General features: G+C 44.8%; 1 protein-coding gene across 1 annotated transcript in view; it reads left to right on the forward strand.

Annotated features, from left to right (window-relative positions):
• The window catches only part of STAC2 (SH3 and cysteine rich domain 2), a 159,241-nt gene that overhangs the window by 127,521 nt on the left and 14,489 nt on the right, over positions 1-17,231 (forward strand). The window contains exons 6-10 of the mRNA XM_068263345.1: positions 1,266-1,338; positions 1,459-1,505; positions 1,580-1,683; positions 9,713-9,764; positions 10,913-11,050. Coding sequence (XP_068119446.1) covers positions 1,266-1,338; positions 1,459-1,505; positions 1,580-1,683; positions 9,713-9,764; positions 10,913-11,050 — 414 coding nt within the window. The remainder of the gene's footprint in view (positions 1-1,265; positions 1,339-1,458; positions 1,506-1,579; positions 1,684-9,712; positions 9,765-10,912; positions 11,051-17,231) is intronic.

A 17,231-nucleotide genomic window follows, 5' to 3' on the forward strand; every position in this document is an offset into this window, starting at 1 on the left:
AAAAGTGTTGAGGCTTCTAATTAATTTTCAGGATAGCTGCCTTTGCAATTTGACTGCTAGTCTGATCCCCACATTTGCATAGCTACAACACTTTTTTTTTTTTTACTGTTGCAATGAAAAAATAAAAAGGGAACACAATCAAGTTTTAAGTAGGATTGGTACTACTGCAATTATTACTATATGCACCTATCAGGGCCCCGACAAGATTCTCCAGCACTAGAGACACCAAAGTGCACCCCCACTCTGAACTGTGCCCACCCAGTATAGGTAGCAAACGTGTCTTCAGTATTTGCTTACTCCCCAGTACAATTGCCAGATGTGCCTCCATACTCTATTAGACAGCTCCCTACCCAGGATAATAGCAAGATGTGCTCCATCTCTCTAGTATAATAGCTAGTTAATCCTCCCTCCCTTACATATAGTATCCAGATGTGTTCCCCGAATCCCTCCTACCTCCCCAGTATAGTAGCCAGATGCGCCCGCTAATGACCCCCCCTCCCCTGTTTAGTAGCCAGGTGTGACTCGCCCCTTCCACATTATAGTAGCCAGATGTACCCCCCCTTCCCTAGTATAGTATCCAGATATGCCCCCTAGTGTTCCCCCCGTCCCCATTCTAGTTACTAGATACAGTGGCGTAGCGATAGGGGTTTCAGAGGTTATGACCGCATTGGGGCCTTTGGGTCAGATGGGCCCCAAGGAGCCCTCACTCAAGCAAAATATTAGCTCTCTATTGGCCCTGTGCTGGTAATGATCACTTCTATAGATGCTTTAAATAGTAGTAATCATTAATAAAATGTTCCCCATCCCCAATTGCACCTCTGACACTGTGGAAATTCTTGGCAGATTATGGTGCGCCGTATCTTTTGTTATACATACAGTGCTTAGGGGCTCCGTGTCAAACTACCACCGGGGCCCATAGCTACGCCACTGACTAGATATAACCCCCCTTCTCTAATATAGTAGCCAGATGTGCCCCTTATTTCCCCCCTCCCCAATTATAATAGCCAGGTGTATCCCCCTTTCCCCATTATAGTAGCCAGAAGTGCCTCCTGTTGAGCCCTCTCCCTGCACCCATGCAGCTGTGTGCCAAGAGGCTGCAGCCTATCCAGCCTCTAAGCACTTCTTTTACAGTCCATTTGGGCACTTCTATTAATAGGGCTGCCATCTTCAGTGGCGACAAAATGACATACAGTGGGATCTGTAGATTAAACTGACTGTTATGTTTTTTTCAGTCATCTGTTGACAACATATGATCTCCTTTACAGAGTGAGAAAGAGGAGAGATCAGAAGATCCAGAGGGCAGCATCCAAAGCAGTGAAGAGAGTCCGAGTCACCCAGGTGAGCGTGACATCCATACATTCCCTCCATCCTTTCTAGTCTCCTTTATCTTTCCTCTTCATCTTCTCCCCCTGCGCCTTTTCTTCAGTGGTCTTATTGATCTCCCTTGCTTTTTCTCAGTGTTTGCAGATGAGGCCAGCATCAGTGAAGATACACGCAGCTTGTCGGTGAGTAATTGACAAGACAGAGTGACTGAATGTTTGGGATTCATCAGACTTATTGAATGTCTCTGTGTGCACAGAGCTTGGTGCCAGGTAACAGGGCCAGGAAGGAGATCTCTCCTATGTATTCCTATGTGGCTTTATATAAGTTCTTCCCTCAAGAGATCAATGATCTTCCACTGCAGTAAGTACCTGATATTGCTTTTTTTTTTTTTTTTGAACCTACAATGTAATTGTTGCATCATCTTCAGATGTTTCATCTCATTGTGCACAGAAAACTCATCAGCACCCTGCTGCTTATACCCACCATATGTTTCTAGATGAGAATGTACCATGTGCCATCCACAAATCAAGCTGACAGAAAGCCTTACTGTAATAATTATAAAACCTGAACACACAAGACCAGTTTTTTTGTTTTTTTTGTTTTGTTGTCACTTGTAGAGAACACCTTCCCCTGCATACTACTCGGGTCTCCTGTTATAGATAGTCCAGATCTACTTTTGCTGTAGAGATGTTGTGGTACACCTATGTGATTATACTTAATTGATCATAGAAATCCTCTGTTCCTAACATCAGCCTCACCTATCACCAGCACACCTTGCTCCAAAAAAACAATGGTTTTCAAATATACAGGGAGTGCAGAATTATTAGGCAACTTGTATTTTTGAGGAATAATTGTATTATTGAACAACAACCATGTTCTCAATGAACCCAAAAAAACTCTTTAATATCAAAGCTGAATATTTTTGAAAGTAGTTTTTAGTTTGTTTTTAGTTTTAGCTATTTTAGGGGGATATCTGTGTGTGCAGGTGACTATTACTGTGCATAATTATTAGGTAACTTAACAAAAAACAAATATATACCCATTTCAATTATTTATTTTTACCAGTGAAACCAATATAACATCTCAACATTCACAAATATACATTTCTGACATTCAAAAACAAAACAAAAACAAATCAGTGACCAATATAGCCACCTTTCTTTGCAAGGACACTCAAAAACCTGCCATCCATGGATCCTGTCAGTGTTTTGATCTGTTCACCATCAACATTGCGTGCAGCAGCAACCACAGCCTCCCAGACACTGTTCAGAGAGGTGTACTGTTTTCCCTCCTTGTAAATCTCACATTTTATGATGGACCACAGGTTCTCAATGGGGTTCAGATCAGGTGAACAAGGAGGCCATGTCATTAGTTTTTTGTAACGATTGGTGTCAGCACGTAGAGAGAATCTGATTATTGATCTGCAGTATCACCAAGAATGCAGATATATACCTGATTATTGATGATCTGCAGAATCACCGATAATACAGATATATTGCTAACCTCTGGACACCTATAGGTATGTGAGTGTTTGGTGTAACAGTAATACTTTAAGTAATGCACCTGCTGAGCAGATGATCATAGGCAGTAAAGGAATACTGCTCTTGAGGGCACAGGAACCTTCCAGCAGCCTGAGACTCTCCAAGGGGTGGAGTCAGGCTGGAGATAGGAAGGACCAGAGAGTGAGTGACAGCTGAAGGTGGATGTCACTATCTGATCTGGAGACTATCTCTAAAGAGGAGAGATAGCTCTCGAGGTCGGGCACGCCTGGTCGGCAACACACGGACAGATAAAGACAGAAGGCTGATTCGGTATCCAAGGCAAGCAGGGTCTGGCAACGGAATATCAGATATGCGAGGTACCAAATCAGAGATCAAAGGGATAGTCAGGAAAGCAGTAAGTCATAACAGATATCAACAATACCTAGTCTGGGTGTGAGGTCCTTGGTCTCTACACCCTGGAACTAGTCTGATGAATAACAGATAGATAACACAAGTTCCCTAGTCTGGTGTGAGGACCGTGGTCTCTACACCCTGGAACTAGTCTAAAGTATAATAGATGGATAACACAAGTTCCCTAGTCTGGGTGTGAGGTCCGTGGTCTCTACACCCTGGAACTAGTCTAAGCATAAACAGAATAACAGTACAAGTAATCTGGCTCAGTGTGAATTCCCAGGTCCACCTGGTTCAACTTCAAACACACTGTTGGATCTGACTAAGGTCTGAGTGCTTCCACGTAGTGTTCGCAACGGCAGACAACTTGAGACTGGCCAGCAGTAACTATATATGGAGTAGTGCTCTCCGGCACCACCCCTAACTGATCAACCAATAGTAACCTGCTCTGGAGTCAGCTGATCGGCGTGATCAGCTGATCTCTCCGTGCCCAGTATAAGAGTTCTGCCTCTCAGCGCGCGCGTGTATTCCTAAGCCTGTGTGCACTAACAGACTCAGCCACACCAGACACATGCTGCCGCGTGCAAACCGCCGTGCTGGACGCGGAACCAGCCGCCTTACTGTTGTTACATGCGGCGGCTTTTCCGTGTTCTCTCACATTTTTCTTCTTTTATACCGTTTCTTGCCAGCCACACTGTGGAGTACTTGGACGCGTGTGATGGAGCATTGTCCTGCATGAAAAACATGTTTTTCTTGAAGGATGAAGACTTCTTCCTGTACCACTGCTTGAAGAAGGTGTCTTCCAGAAACTGGCAGTAGGACTGGGAGTTGAGCTTGACTCCATCCTCAACCCGAAAAGGCCCCACAAGCTCATCTTTGATGATACCAGCCCAAACCTGTACTCCACCTCCACCTTGCTGGCGTCTGAGTCGGACTGGAGCTCTCTGCCCTTTACCAATCCAGCCACGGGCCCATCCATCTGGGCCATCAAGACTCACTCTCATTTCATCAGTCCATAAAACCTTAGAAAAATCAGTCTTGAGATATTTCTTGGCCCATTCTTGACGTTTCAGCTTGTGTGTCTTGTTCAGTGGTGGTCGTCTTTCAGCCTTTCTTACCTTGGCCATGTCTCTGAGTATTGCACACCTTGTGCTTTTGGGCACTCCAGTGATGTTGCAGCTCTGAAATATGGCCAAAATGGTGGCAAGTGGCATCTTGGCAGCTGCACGCTTGACCAGTTCATGGGCAGTTATCTTGCGCCTTGGTTTTTCCACACGCTTCTTGCGACCCTGTTGACTATTTTGAATGAACCGCTTGATTGTTCGATGATCACGCTTCAGAAGCTTTGCAATTTTAAGAGTGCTGCATCCCTCTGCAAGATATCTCACTATTTTAGACTTTTCTGAGCCTGTCAAGTCCTTCTTTTGACCCATTTTGCCAAAGGAAAGGAAGTTGCCTAATAATTATGCACACCTGATATAGGGTGTTGATGTCATTAGACCACACGCCTTCTCATTACAGAGATGCACATCACCTAATATGCTTAATTGGTAGTAGGCTTTCGAGCCTATACAGCTTGAAGTAAGACAACATGCATAAAGAGGATGATGTGGTCAAAATACTCATTTGCCTAATAATTCTGCACTCCCTGTAGACAGAAAGCTGAATACACAGAAGTACAGATTAACTTTTGTACAGGTCCTGTGCAAAAGTGAATAGCTAATTTGTTGTTGTTGTATGTTGTGGTGATACCCTCCCACAGTGTGATGTCATGACCATGGTCCTGACAGTTTTCGGTTAGTGATCCTTGTTGCTTTGTGGGAAATAACGGCTTTTCCCAACTGCCAAGCAAGCAATATCGCTTCTGTGCATAGACCTCTCAGAAACAAACTTTCCGCACAGATCACCTGGCAGTACTAAAGATGTCACCACCAGCAGAGCCGGGACAAGGTCCTCCAGCACCCAAGGCTGAGACATCAAAATGCGCCCCTCCATCCCTCCCACCCCAGCCATCACACACTGATTGCTAGTAGAGTAAGAGGCACCCCTGGGCCCCCAATTCCCCTAACACCTCAATCTCTAGTTATTTAGCTTGCAGTCACTGCCATGTATCCCCTTTTCTTATTTCTCTCTGCTTCAAACACAATAGGGGAATGATAGCTGAGTGAGTTGTGCACCCCTCCTACACTGCGCCCTGAGGCTGGAGCCTTTCTCGCCTCTGCCTCGGCCCGGCTCTGACCACCAGTAATGAATGTCAGAATGTAAATCAGGGAGTGAAAAGATTTTAAAATGGGCAAACACTGAGTAAATGATCTATAAATGAATATTGAAAAAAAAGCAATTTTATTCATTGCATTATTTTCACTACAGTTCCTCTTTAACTGTTAGACGACCGCCTCACGCCAGTTGGCGTGAGCGTGGCCGCAGCCCTAGGACCGCCTAACGCCAATTGGTGTGCAGTCCTGGGGGCGTGTTTTGCAGGAGATCGCGACCGCGCATCTCTGCTTGAATGACCGAGTTCCGCTCTGTCATCAGTCTCCCAGATTGCCGCTAGGAGACTGTTAGAAGGCGAAACCACCGTCTGTTTACTCTGTTCAGCGCTGCGATCTATGGCAGCGCTGTATTGGGGACAGCTGTGTGACATGGCGGTCCCCCTGTTATAGGCTGAATGTTATCACAGCCTATCACAGCCGATCATGCTAATTGCCTGTGGGGGGGGGGGGGGGGGGGGAGAGTTAAAAAAAAAATAAAAAAATATATTTATATATATATATATATATATATATATATATATATATATATATATATATATATATATATATATATATATATATATATATATATATATATATATATCAAAATTGATTGCAAAATAATCAAATATTAAAAAAAAAAAAAAAAAAAACATTGGGGGAGCAGCCACAGACCACCAACAGGAAGCTCTGTTGGTGGGCAGAAAAAGGGGAGGGGGAAATCACTTATGTGTTGAGTTTTACGGCCCTGCAGCGAGGCCTTAAAGCTGCAGTGGCCTATTTTGTAAAAAATGGCCTGGTCACGAGGTGTGTGTTGGGGGGGGGGGGGGGGTGTTTAAGCCGAGGGTCCTCAAGAGGTTAAAGAGGAACTTTACTGAAAGATAGTAGTAGAGGGGAAAAAAATCAATACACTGCAAAGTTAGAAGTTAAAAAATAGATCAAGAAATCATTGAATCTCAATGTGTAATTAATTCATGCTGTTTGATCCACCCTGAGACTGCGGATCGTCATCTTTACTGCTGGCAAACATGGAGAAAAGAAAAGCATCAGCTGCCATTATCTATAAACACATTTACTAACAATGTGATAGGCTAAAGGGTTGGGTTTGTGTATCCTATACAATAAAATCCCTGTGTCGCTGCGTCCAGCTGTCCCTGTTTTTTGCTACCGCGCATGTGCACAGTAGCGGACAGCTTGACGGGACCAGGGAGCAAGGCGCGCGGCGGGCTGCGCACTGGCGGCGGCAGGAAACAAGACCTAGAGCACGTTTTTAAGCGGGCTTGGGTCTACTAGTGTGTGTATGTATGTATATATATATATATATATATATATATATATATATATATACTTGCTTGGTAGGCGGGGTAACAGCACAGCTGCCCACATGCTGCATTCCAATACACAGCCGTTCACGCTGATCTGGGCTGTGATTGCTACAGCCATTAAGTAAGCGAGCATCCTGACCAAAACCATATCATGCATCGCAAGGACTTGATTGCACGTTTGGTAAAGGAAATCACAACTACTACTACTGCACAAATCAAAGCATTGCTATTACTTAGTTTTTATATAGTGCTGACATCTGACAGTGCTTTGCAGAGTACACAGTTCTGTAACTAACTGTTCCTTAGAGGGACTCACAGTCTAATCTTTACCTTAGTGATATGTTCATCGTAGTCTTGAGTACATTATGGGGGGAAGCCAATTAACTTACCGTTGCAAGGGGAAACCCTTGCAGACACAAGGTAAGAACATACAAACTCCTTACAGATAGTGCCCTGGCTGGGATTCACACTGGGGACCCAGTGTTGCAAGGCAAGAGTGCTAAGGGTTCATCTCTGCAGTGCATTAAGAAGTGCAAAGCCAGCAGCTGAAGTTGTCTGATATCTACTGGTGCAAGGGAGTAGACTGGATATCATGAACTGTATAAGTGTATGGCTAGCTTTACATGTAAGGAAGGAGCATGCCAAACAGGTCTCATGTTGGTGTTTTAGACTTCAGTTATAATATACTGGGTAGGATGTTATTCAATATGCTTACCATGGGCGTTCGCACATAGGGGCAAAATGGGGTGGATGCTTCCCCCCCCCCGGCCGTCCCCGCTGCCTATAATGTAATAGGCAGAGTGCCAGCAGCCAGCAACACACCTCTGATCAGCAGGCAACCAGTGAGTGCGGGGGAGCTAGGACCTCGTGGACACCACACTGATATGCGGAACTGACATTACTTCCACATATGCAGCGCGGTGTCCATGGGGGTACAGTGCGCCCACTCTCACTGGTCGTCAGCTGATTCTGAGGTCTGACGCTGGCTGCTGGAATGACTGACGGTGAGTGGGGGTCCCTGTCACTAAACATGGGGGGCACATGTCACTACCTAAACTGGGGGGCATCTGTCACTACCTAAAATGGGGGGCACCGGTCACTATATAAACTGGGGGGGCACTTGTCACTACCTAAACTGGGGGGCACCTGTCACTACCTAAATTAGGGGTTATCTGCCACTACCTAAACTAGGGGGGTACCTGTCTCTAAACATAGGGTTCCCTGTCATTACCTAACCTGGGGGGCACCTGTGTCGGAGGCACTCACAATTTAATCCCTACCATAGTCCTAGTCTAATGTCCCACCATTGCCAAGTTTATGTAAATTTGGCTCCACCCGTGACCACACCCACATCCTGGTCCATGGCCACGCCCATTTGTGTTGCTTTTACCCCCATTTTTCGTCTTTCCCCACATTCTTTGGCGCGTCACATGGCTTGTCCCACTTTTTTGCCCCCCACTGGAACATTTTCTGCAGACACCCATGATGCTTACAGTACAATAAATAATAAATAAGTTCAAACATTTTGTTGTAAGGAGCACTGGAGTGTGTGATTGGCTGTGAAACCCTGTGATTCCCCTTATTGTCAGTGTATAATGCTTCCACAGCCAGTCTATGCTTTTGTGTTGAGAGTAGGCAGCTATCAGGCATTCAGGAAAGCATTTATAACGTACTGTACATGTCCTACTGTCTAAACATTCCAACATGCTGACAACAGTGTGTCTATACCTGACATGTATTCACTTTCACTACCTTTATTCATCCATTCTTCTGCACTCTCTGCATTGCTTTAAATAAAGTTTATATATTAACTTGCCAACACGTGTTGTACTGTAAGATAAAAGGGGGAAAAATGTGGAGGTTATAATTCTGTATGCTTTATCTTTTAGTCATTTGTTGTTACACCATTACTTTTTTTTGGTTTATCTTAGTTTCTTCTTTATGGCATTATTCATTTGTACCCTTCTCTTTACTACTGCCAAGCATTTCTTCCTTGTCTGCAATTTTCCTTTCTTTCTTCTTCTCAGCCTTCCTTGTTTCTAGGTTTCCGTTCTCTACTCTTCATCTCTCATCTACTCCCTTCCTTATTCCTCTTTTTATTCCCTCTCTTCAACGTTCCCTTCCTTTACTTCATCTACCCTGCTCCTTTTTTACTCCTCTCCCCTACTCCCTTCCTTCCTCTATTTAGCTTCCATTCCTTCTTTACTTTCTCTAGCCTCCACTCCCTTCCTTCTTTACTCCTTCTAGCCTCCACTTCCGTCCTCCCTCTAGCCTCCACTCCCTTCCTTCTTTACTCCTTCTAGCCTCCACTTCCGTCCTCCCTCTAGCCTCCACTCCCTTCCTTATGTACACTCTCTTCCTCCCTTCTTTACTTCTCCTCTCTTTTACTGCCTTCTTTCTTTTCTTTTTTTCTCTTTTATTTTATTTCATCATTCCTCACCCTTTTTTTCCTCTCCTTCACTTCCCTTTTTCTTTTCTTCCATTCCTTCCTGCTTTACTCTCTCTTTTTTCCTCTCTTGCTTATTTCATTCCTCTTCTCTTTTCTTCCCTTCCTTCCACACTTAACTTCACTCCCTTTTCCTCTCTCCCTTCTTTACTTCTTTTCTCTCTTTCTTTCCTTTCTCATTCGCTTTGTCTCTCCTTTGCTCCTTTTCTTTCTTATCACCCCTCTTTTGTTTTAGTTTTTTTCTAGTCTTTTGTTCTGGTCTTCTTTTCTCTGTAATATTTTCTGTCTTCTTTATTTCACGTGTTTCTATCTCTACCTGTATTCCTTTCCCCTCTCTTCCTCCTCCCTTTGTGTTCTTCTGTTTGCCCATTTTCTGTTCTATTTCTGTGCCTCATCCTTCTATCTCCACAGTATTCCCCCTTCATCCCTCCCTCCATTAATTTGTCTCCTTTTCTTCCCCCCTCCCCTCTACAGGCCCGGTGACAGAGTTATGGTGATGGATGACTCTAACGAGGATTGGTGGAAGGTGAGAAATCCAGATTTTATGGTCTCAGCAGGTATAGCGAGGAGAGAGATGTGGTAAACAAGCGTAAATATATTGGAGAGAGGCAGTTCTTTGTGTATCATGAGCATTATAGCAAGGTATAGAAAAGAAATGAGTACCTGAGAAGTGTGAAGAACAATATTTGACGGAGATTACAGAGGAGTGAGCGGCGTAAGTGGCCGGGAGAGGAAAGATCTGTGTTTCTTTGTGTTTTCTTGTTACACATGTAGAAGCATGTAATTATTCATGAATGACCCTGTCCACCCACAGCATCTTCCCTGCTGTCAGCTTTACTCCCGCAGAAGTCATTGTCACAATGCCCACACCCTCCACTGAGTGTGGGCAGAAGGGTGAGGTCACACTGTTATAAACACAGAGGGAGGTCAGCTACTGGTGAGAAAATGCTGATGGAGAGGAGGTTTTTGTAAAGTGACAAGGATTAAATGTAAAAGTAGGAAATAAATGACATTTCACGTTTGCTGTAGATAAATTGGTGGCCACATAAATGGACAATCCTGTCTGTGTAGCAAAACCTCAAACGACCTTAATGTAATGGAGGAGCCGAATGGATGCCCTCATCTACCACAGAGGAGGATCTAATCATTAAAGGGAATCAAATGCCTCTTTTTTCTGCAGTTTTTCCTGGTTTCTAATAGCTAAAGGTAGCGGCCATGCCTCCCCTTCTAGCTGCCCATTATTTATCCCTCCACCCCATGAAAGCTTTTGATTGCTCTCTGCTAATATGTGCAATAATATAATTACAAGTCCTTATTTACCTTAGTTGTTTTGAGGTAGAGCAGGCCTCGGAAATAGGGTAATAAAGGCCTCTGCTAAACTTTTACATGTAAAAAGTAGAAGTAAAATTGAAGGTTTTTTTAATAATGAGCCACCATGTTGGCATGCATTTTTAATACGCTAATAAGATGCCCGGGCTCAAAATGGTGCTTGTTTCACTTTAAGGCAAGATACTTGTGTTGGGGGGCGGGCATCCAGTCCCAGTATCTTGTGCACTGTTCCATATGAGACAAAACACCCACTGAGCAAATCCAGTGGGAACAGCATTAATTAGGGCACGTAAACAGTGTACAGTAGGAGGAAAGTGACTTATTAGCTTATTCTTTTCCTTACAGGGAAAATGTTGCGACCGGACTGGATTCTTCCCAGCAAACTTTGTGCAGCGGGTCCGGCTGGGGGAAACAGTATGGAGAAGTATAAAGGCTTTCCAGGGAGTCAAAGAGCAAGGCCAGCTCTGCCTGAAAGAAGGACAGGTAAGTGCATTTCTGAAGTATTTAGTAGTGATAACAGGTGCAAAGATAGCCCCTAGCTATCACCTTCTTCCTTTCTATCAGTGCTGCTAACCATGATGCAGATTATTGTGGGCAATGCAGATACCTCTTGGCCTTTAATTCTTACCACAAGCTATCAATTACTGTATAATGTAATTAGTATTTGAACAGAGGTGCCAGAAACAGAGTACCGTAACATATTTAAAAACTGTTTAAGAAGGGAGGTAGTGGTGGACTTACCTCCCCAAGTAAATTCAAAACAGTCAATTAGCAGAAATATCACTTTCTTTCGTAACTCCAAAATTTGCAACGCGTTTCAGGGGTCTAAACCTGCTTCTTCAGGCTATAACAGGTGCACCTGTTATAAGAATTTACAGCAAAAGCAGAAGTGCCACTCACTTTTTGATGCTTGGAGTGAAGAGTACCTAAGAACAGAAGGATTTTGGCACTCCTATCCTTCTCAAGATTTTGGTTGAAAAAAGAAATCCGTCCGAGTTCAACCAGAAAAAAAAACAAAAAACATCCTGGACCCGCACATATCCCAGTTGTTTCAGGGGAAGATGAAAGACCTTACAAGGCCTGGGCCAATTAGCCTTAAAATTACTATTGATTTATAACGCGCCAAACATATTCCGGGGTGCTTTACAAAGTAAGAAACAAACATGGGGTACATAATGATACAGACAATGATATACACCAATATACAAAATACAGAATTGGTAACAAAATACAGAATCGATACAAAATACAGAATTTTTACCGTGATAAAAGTAATATGATAATAGAATGAATCATTTCCAAGACACAAGAGGATGAGAGAGCCCTTCCTGTGCAAGCTTACAATCTAAAGGAATAGGGGGACAATCTAAAGGGGAAAATTCCTTCCTGACTCCAGATGGCAGTCAAATAAATCCCTGGATCAACCCTTCCGGGAATTGCCTAGTAATTATCGCCATGGATGGCCTTCAAAGCAAGGAAAGCATCCAAGCCCTCTTTAAATGCAGATCTAGAGTTTGCCATAACTACTTCCTGCGGTAAGATTTTAACTCTCACTGTGAAGGACCCCTTTTGTAAATAGATGACAAAAACGTATTTCCTCCATACGCAGTTCATGTCCCCTTGTCCATGTATTACCCTGGAGATCTAAAGCTCATATGCCAAGCTTTTGTATTGTAATATATATGGTCCTAAGGAAAGCCCTATGCAGAACAGAGATATAAATGTTTGGTCAAGTAGCAACAGGCAATGTATCAATATTAAAATTAAAACCTCCCCAACCGGGTTATGTGGGAGGTACTAGTGTGAACCACACCGGTGTGCTGGGGTCCTTGCTGTTCCCCCACCGCCCTGTGTGTCTCAGGGAGGGGTGTAGCTATCCAGCACACAGGTGGGACAAGGAGAGCGTAATACAACTGGGTGAGTAGATAAGTCTGAGGGGCAGTGTTATCAACCACCTCAGGTCCTATGCGATGCTACTCACAACATTTGCTCAAACAACCTACTGGGAAAGAACAAATATGTCAGTTTCATATGTCTCTCACCTTGAGTTCGCTTTAAAATAGAACTGCTTTAAAAATACAACCATCACTCGCAAAAGATATGACTAACGGTAGCCATATACTGTACAATTATTTTGCCCACTTAGACATTCAATCAGACATAAAATATTAAATCGCTTGTAAATTGAAGGGGTTTTAAAGGGATACTGTAGGGGGGTCGGGGGAAAATGAGTTGAAGTTACCCAGGGCTTCTAAAGGTCCCCCGCAGACATCCTGTGCCCGCGCAGCCACTCACCGATGCTCCGGCCCCGCCTCCAGTTCACTTCTGGAATTTCTGACTTTAAAGTCTGAAAACAACTGCGCCTGCATTGCTGTGTCCTCGCTCCCGCTGATGGCACCAGGAGCATACTGCGCAGACCAAAGACCATACTGGACTTGTGCAATACACTCCTGGTGCCATCAGCGGGAGCGAGGACACGGCAACGCAGGCGCAGTGGTTTTCAGACTTTAAAGTCAGAAATTCCAGAAGTGAACTGGAGGCGGGGCCGGAGCATCGGTGAGTGGCTGCGCGGGCACAAGATGTCTGCAGGGGACCGTTAGAAGCCCCGGGTAACTTCAACTCATTTTCCCCCGACCCCCTACAGTATCCCTTTAAGCATTTACAATCAAAAACACTGGTTGGTCGATCATTATCTACCATTGGTAAGACTGAATGTCAAATGATCTTTCAGAAGGTATTTTTTTGCCTCCTGCAATGTGAACCATAAGCGGTCATCTCCAGGCAGAAACCAGCTATGCTATTGATGAGCAATAACTTTATTACCCACGGACATGCCAATCAAGCAGTTTGTTCATTTGTTTATCTAGTGATCTCTCTGGCTCATTCATATTGCATGAGAGAGACAGCTGGTTAGAGAAAGAGCTTGAGGAACACTAAGGTTTGTTACTGACAACTTCAAAAGGATAAAAAAACATAACAAACAAGTCAAATGTATAAATTATAGATTATTAATTATTCATACTATGCCCAGAACAATGACAGTTCATACAGCTTTCTAAGACCATTATACACGTTTAGATAATTTTCAATAGATTACACATAAGACATTGAATAAAAATGTATTCATAATTAAGGCCCTTTTAATCATGGTTTCAACAACTTAGGGCTCTATTCACAAAGCATTACCGCATTCGGTAATACTGAAAACATGATTTTACCGATTACCTTCCCAAATAACTATTCACTAAACAAATTACTGCACTGAAAATTAATATCACCGACTAGTTAGGTAAATTACCGACTTGTGAGGTAATTGTATAAAGAAATTGCAATTCACAAAAATGTCTGCATTCAGTTTACCAGGCAGCCAATAGGGAGAGCCACACAGCCCTGCTTCTCACTCTGATTTGATGCGATGGGGTATCGGATGGGTCTTTTACGGTATCAAAGCAGAGGAAAGTGACAATTTTGATGGCTTTCCTGCATCCCTTAACCACTTGATGACCCACCCTTTACCCCCCCTTAAGGACCAACGCTGTTTTTAGTGATCTGTGCTGGGTGGGCTCTGCAGCCCCCAGCACAGATCAGGTTACAGGCAGAGCGACCAGATCGCCCTCCTTTTCTCCCCCCTATGGGGATGATGTGCAGGGGGGGTTTGATCGCTCCTGCCTGCCTGAGGTTTGCGGGGGGGGGGCACCTCAAAGCCCCCCTCCGCAGCGAAATTCCCCCCCCCTCCCTCTCCTCCTGTCATCCCCGGTGATCCGGGCTGCACAGGACGCTATCCGTCCTGTGCAGCCAGTGATAGGACGTCCCCTGTCACATGGCGGCGATCCCCGGCCGCTGATTGGCCGGGGATCGCCGATCTGCCTTACGGCGCTGCTGCACAGCAGCGCCGTACAATGTAAACAAAGGAGACACATGTCTCCTACGTTTACATTTAGTCGCTGATTGCGGCTCGCAGGCTATTCACGGAGACCCGCTCCGTGATCTGACAGGAAACGGCCGCTCGCGCGAGTGGCCTTTCCTGATTAATTAGGGAGGCACCTGGCGACGCAGATCTGCGTCGCTGGTCCTCCAGCTACCACTTTGCCGCCGCATGGTATGAGTGTGCGGTCGGCAAGTGGTTAAAATGTGAAAATCTGTATTCTGGCATACAGAAGCGCTCCCCCTGGTGGCTGCAGCACATCTAAAGGGATGACAGGAAACAGTTGCAGAGAAAACCCTTGAGTGATACACACAGTTCCCTGCCCGCTGACCTGCTAGATGGCTGGTGATGCTTACGCAACAGGGCTTAGTGTATTGAGGCATGTTTGTTCTGTAAATTATCAAACTTCTGCCTCATGCGGAAACGGGGCCAACGGGGCAAGGCGGGCGTGAGCGGGTGGCCGGGTGTGCGGGCGTCTGTGCGCATGACGGACATGCGCACATGCCAGGTGCATGCCAGGTGTGAGTGCACGCATGGGTACCAGAAAGATGTACTAGGTTCAGACCATCATTCAAGGCCTCAGATATGGAAAGCTGAATCATTGGGGTTGGCATAAAGCCCAGATAACTTCCGCACAGATACGTTTTTACAGGCTCTTCCTTAGCCGGAGGCCCAAACACTCCTCTTTTGGTGCAGGCTAAAGATATCATTTAATTTAGCCATCATGCGTTGCATTTGCCATCTCATCCTGGACAACACATCAGCTATTTTTATTAACAGCAGTCAAAGCTTACAGCAAATCTAGGTCAACTTCTAGCTTCAAAAAACTCCTTACAGCAAGTTAAAAACATCAGTAAACCAATGATGTTATCCTCGCAACACCCTCCTCTGATGTATGCACCAGTTAAAAGGCCAGGCAGAGGTCACATTGGTCCTGCTGGGGCTGTGTGTGTGTGTGTGTGTGTGTGTGTGTGTGTGTGTGTGTGTGTGTGTGTGTGTGTGTGTGTGTGTGTGTGTGTGTGTCCGTGTGTGTGTCTGTGTGTCTGTGTGTGTGTGTCTGTCCACAAATCATTTAAAAAACGTTTACACCCTTTAAGGTTCCCATACATCAGATGATGTATGGGCAGATTGACCAAGAGGCAGATCTCTCTCTGACCAGAGAGAGATCTGTTGCCTGCCCTTACACCACAGGCCGATTCCCGATCCATTCCATGCTGAAATCGATTCAGAAACGGCCTTGTGGCACCGCATCCGCCGCCTTGCAGGCCCAATGCTGGCCCTCCAATGGTTAATGTGCTCCCCCGGTGCCCATCGAACTATACATTACCTGTCCATGTCCGCCGCTGCTTTGGGCTGGGTCCTTCATCCATACACGCCCCCCCACGTGGTTGCCAGAGTAATGTGGGCGCATGTGTGACATGTCCATACACAAGCAATCCGATCCGGCCTCGACCCTTTAGAGGATAATATTATGAATGTATTTCCATACTCATGCGGTTATACAGCAAACAGAAAGAACAGCGTTTCGGGCTACATGCCCTTTGTCAAATGCTTCAAGAAGCACTTGACAAAGGGCATGTAGCCCGAAAGGTTCTGCTTTCTGTTTACTGTATAACAGCATGAATATAGAAATAAATCCATAATATCATCCTCTAAAGGGTCAAGTGTGAATCTGATTGCTTGTGTATGAACATAATTTTCATTGGAGGATTGAGGAACCTCCTATTGCGGTCTGTGACTCCCCATGGCATATGAAGTAAGGTCTGAGGTCCGTGGACATCACATTGTGTTTTCGCGTGCATGACATCACATACATTCCCACGTGAACGCTGGCAAACACATTGGGTGCATGCATGGACGAAGAATGGTTCCCAGAGCCAGCAGTGAATGTGAATAGGTAATGTATAGTGTACTGGGCTCCGGGGGGGCACATTGAACACTCGGGTAGGGGGGACAGGTTCAGAGGTTTCGTCGTGTTTGTCCCGATATTGTTTGTTGTTACCACCGCGCACCCTACCAACCATGATGGCCTGACATCTTGCAGCATGTGTGGTCGATTAACGCTACCAATTTCAGCACAAAATTGGTTGCTTTGATTGGGCATCCACTTGCCATTTTCATCCAATTCGATTATAATAATTAAATTGAATAGTCGAGTCACCTAGTGAGACCAAATACCTGTACAGTTCAATTGAAAAACACAACTGTTAAACTACTGCATCTCTGCACACCGCAGTTCTCTTGACTGTACCAAAGACTGAGGCCATCCAGCATTTGTAGTTCCCCATAACCTAACTACCTAACCTCACAGAGTACAAAAATTTCAAATCTGTATGTTAAATATTTTCTCAGTTGTAAGTTCTCACATTACAAAAACTTATTCTACTTTTCCGTTTCAAACCAAATTATTTTGCCACTCCAAAGGTTCACACGTCACCCACCTTCTGGGCCTAAGACAGACCCTTGTGCCGGTGCACTTCTCCTGCAGGTACACCACTCCTGCTCCGCTGAAGTACAAATTCAAAAACGGAGACTGCACACAAAGGGCTTTAGCGACAAGCTGTATTAGTGAGCATGTAGAGGCACATACACAACATGTTTCGGGTGGAGCCCTTCCTCAGGTGTGCCACACCCATCACCTGTGACATCTAAATACCTTCCCACACACAGGAAGTCATGTGACAATCACATGACCCAAAGAAGCAAATACAATAGCAAAACATATCAATTAACCATTAA

Source organism: Hyperolius riggenbachi, chromosome 12, assembly GCF_040937935.1.
Source record: "Hyperolius riggenbachi isolate aHypRig1 chromosome 12, aHypRig1.pri, whole genome shotgun sequence".
In the NCBI taxonomy this organism is placed as follows: domain Eukaryota; kingdom Metazoa; phylum Chordata; class Amphibia; order Anura; family Hyperoliidae; genus Hyperolius; species Hyperolius riggenbachi.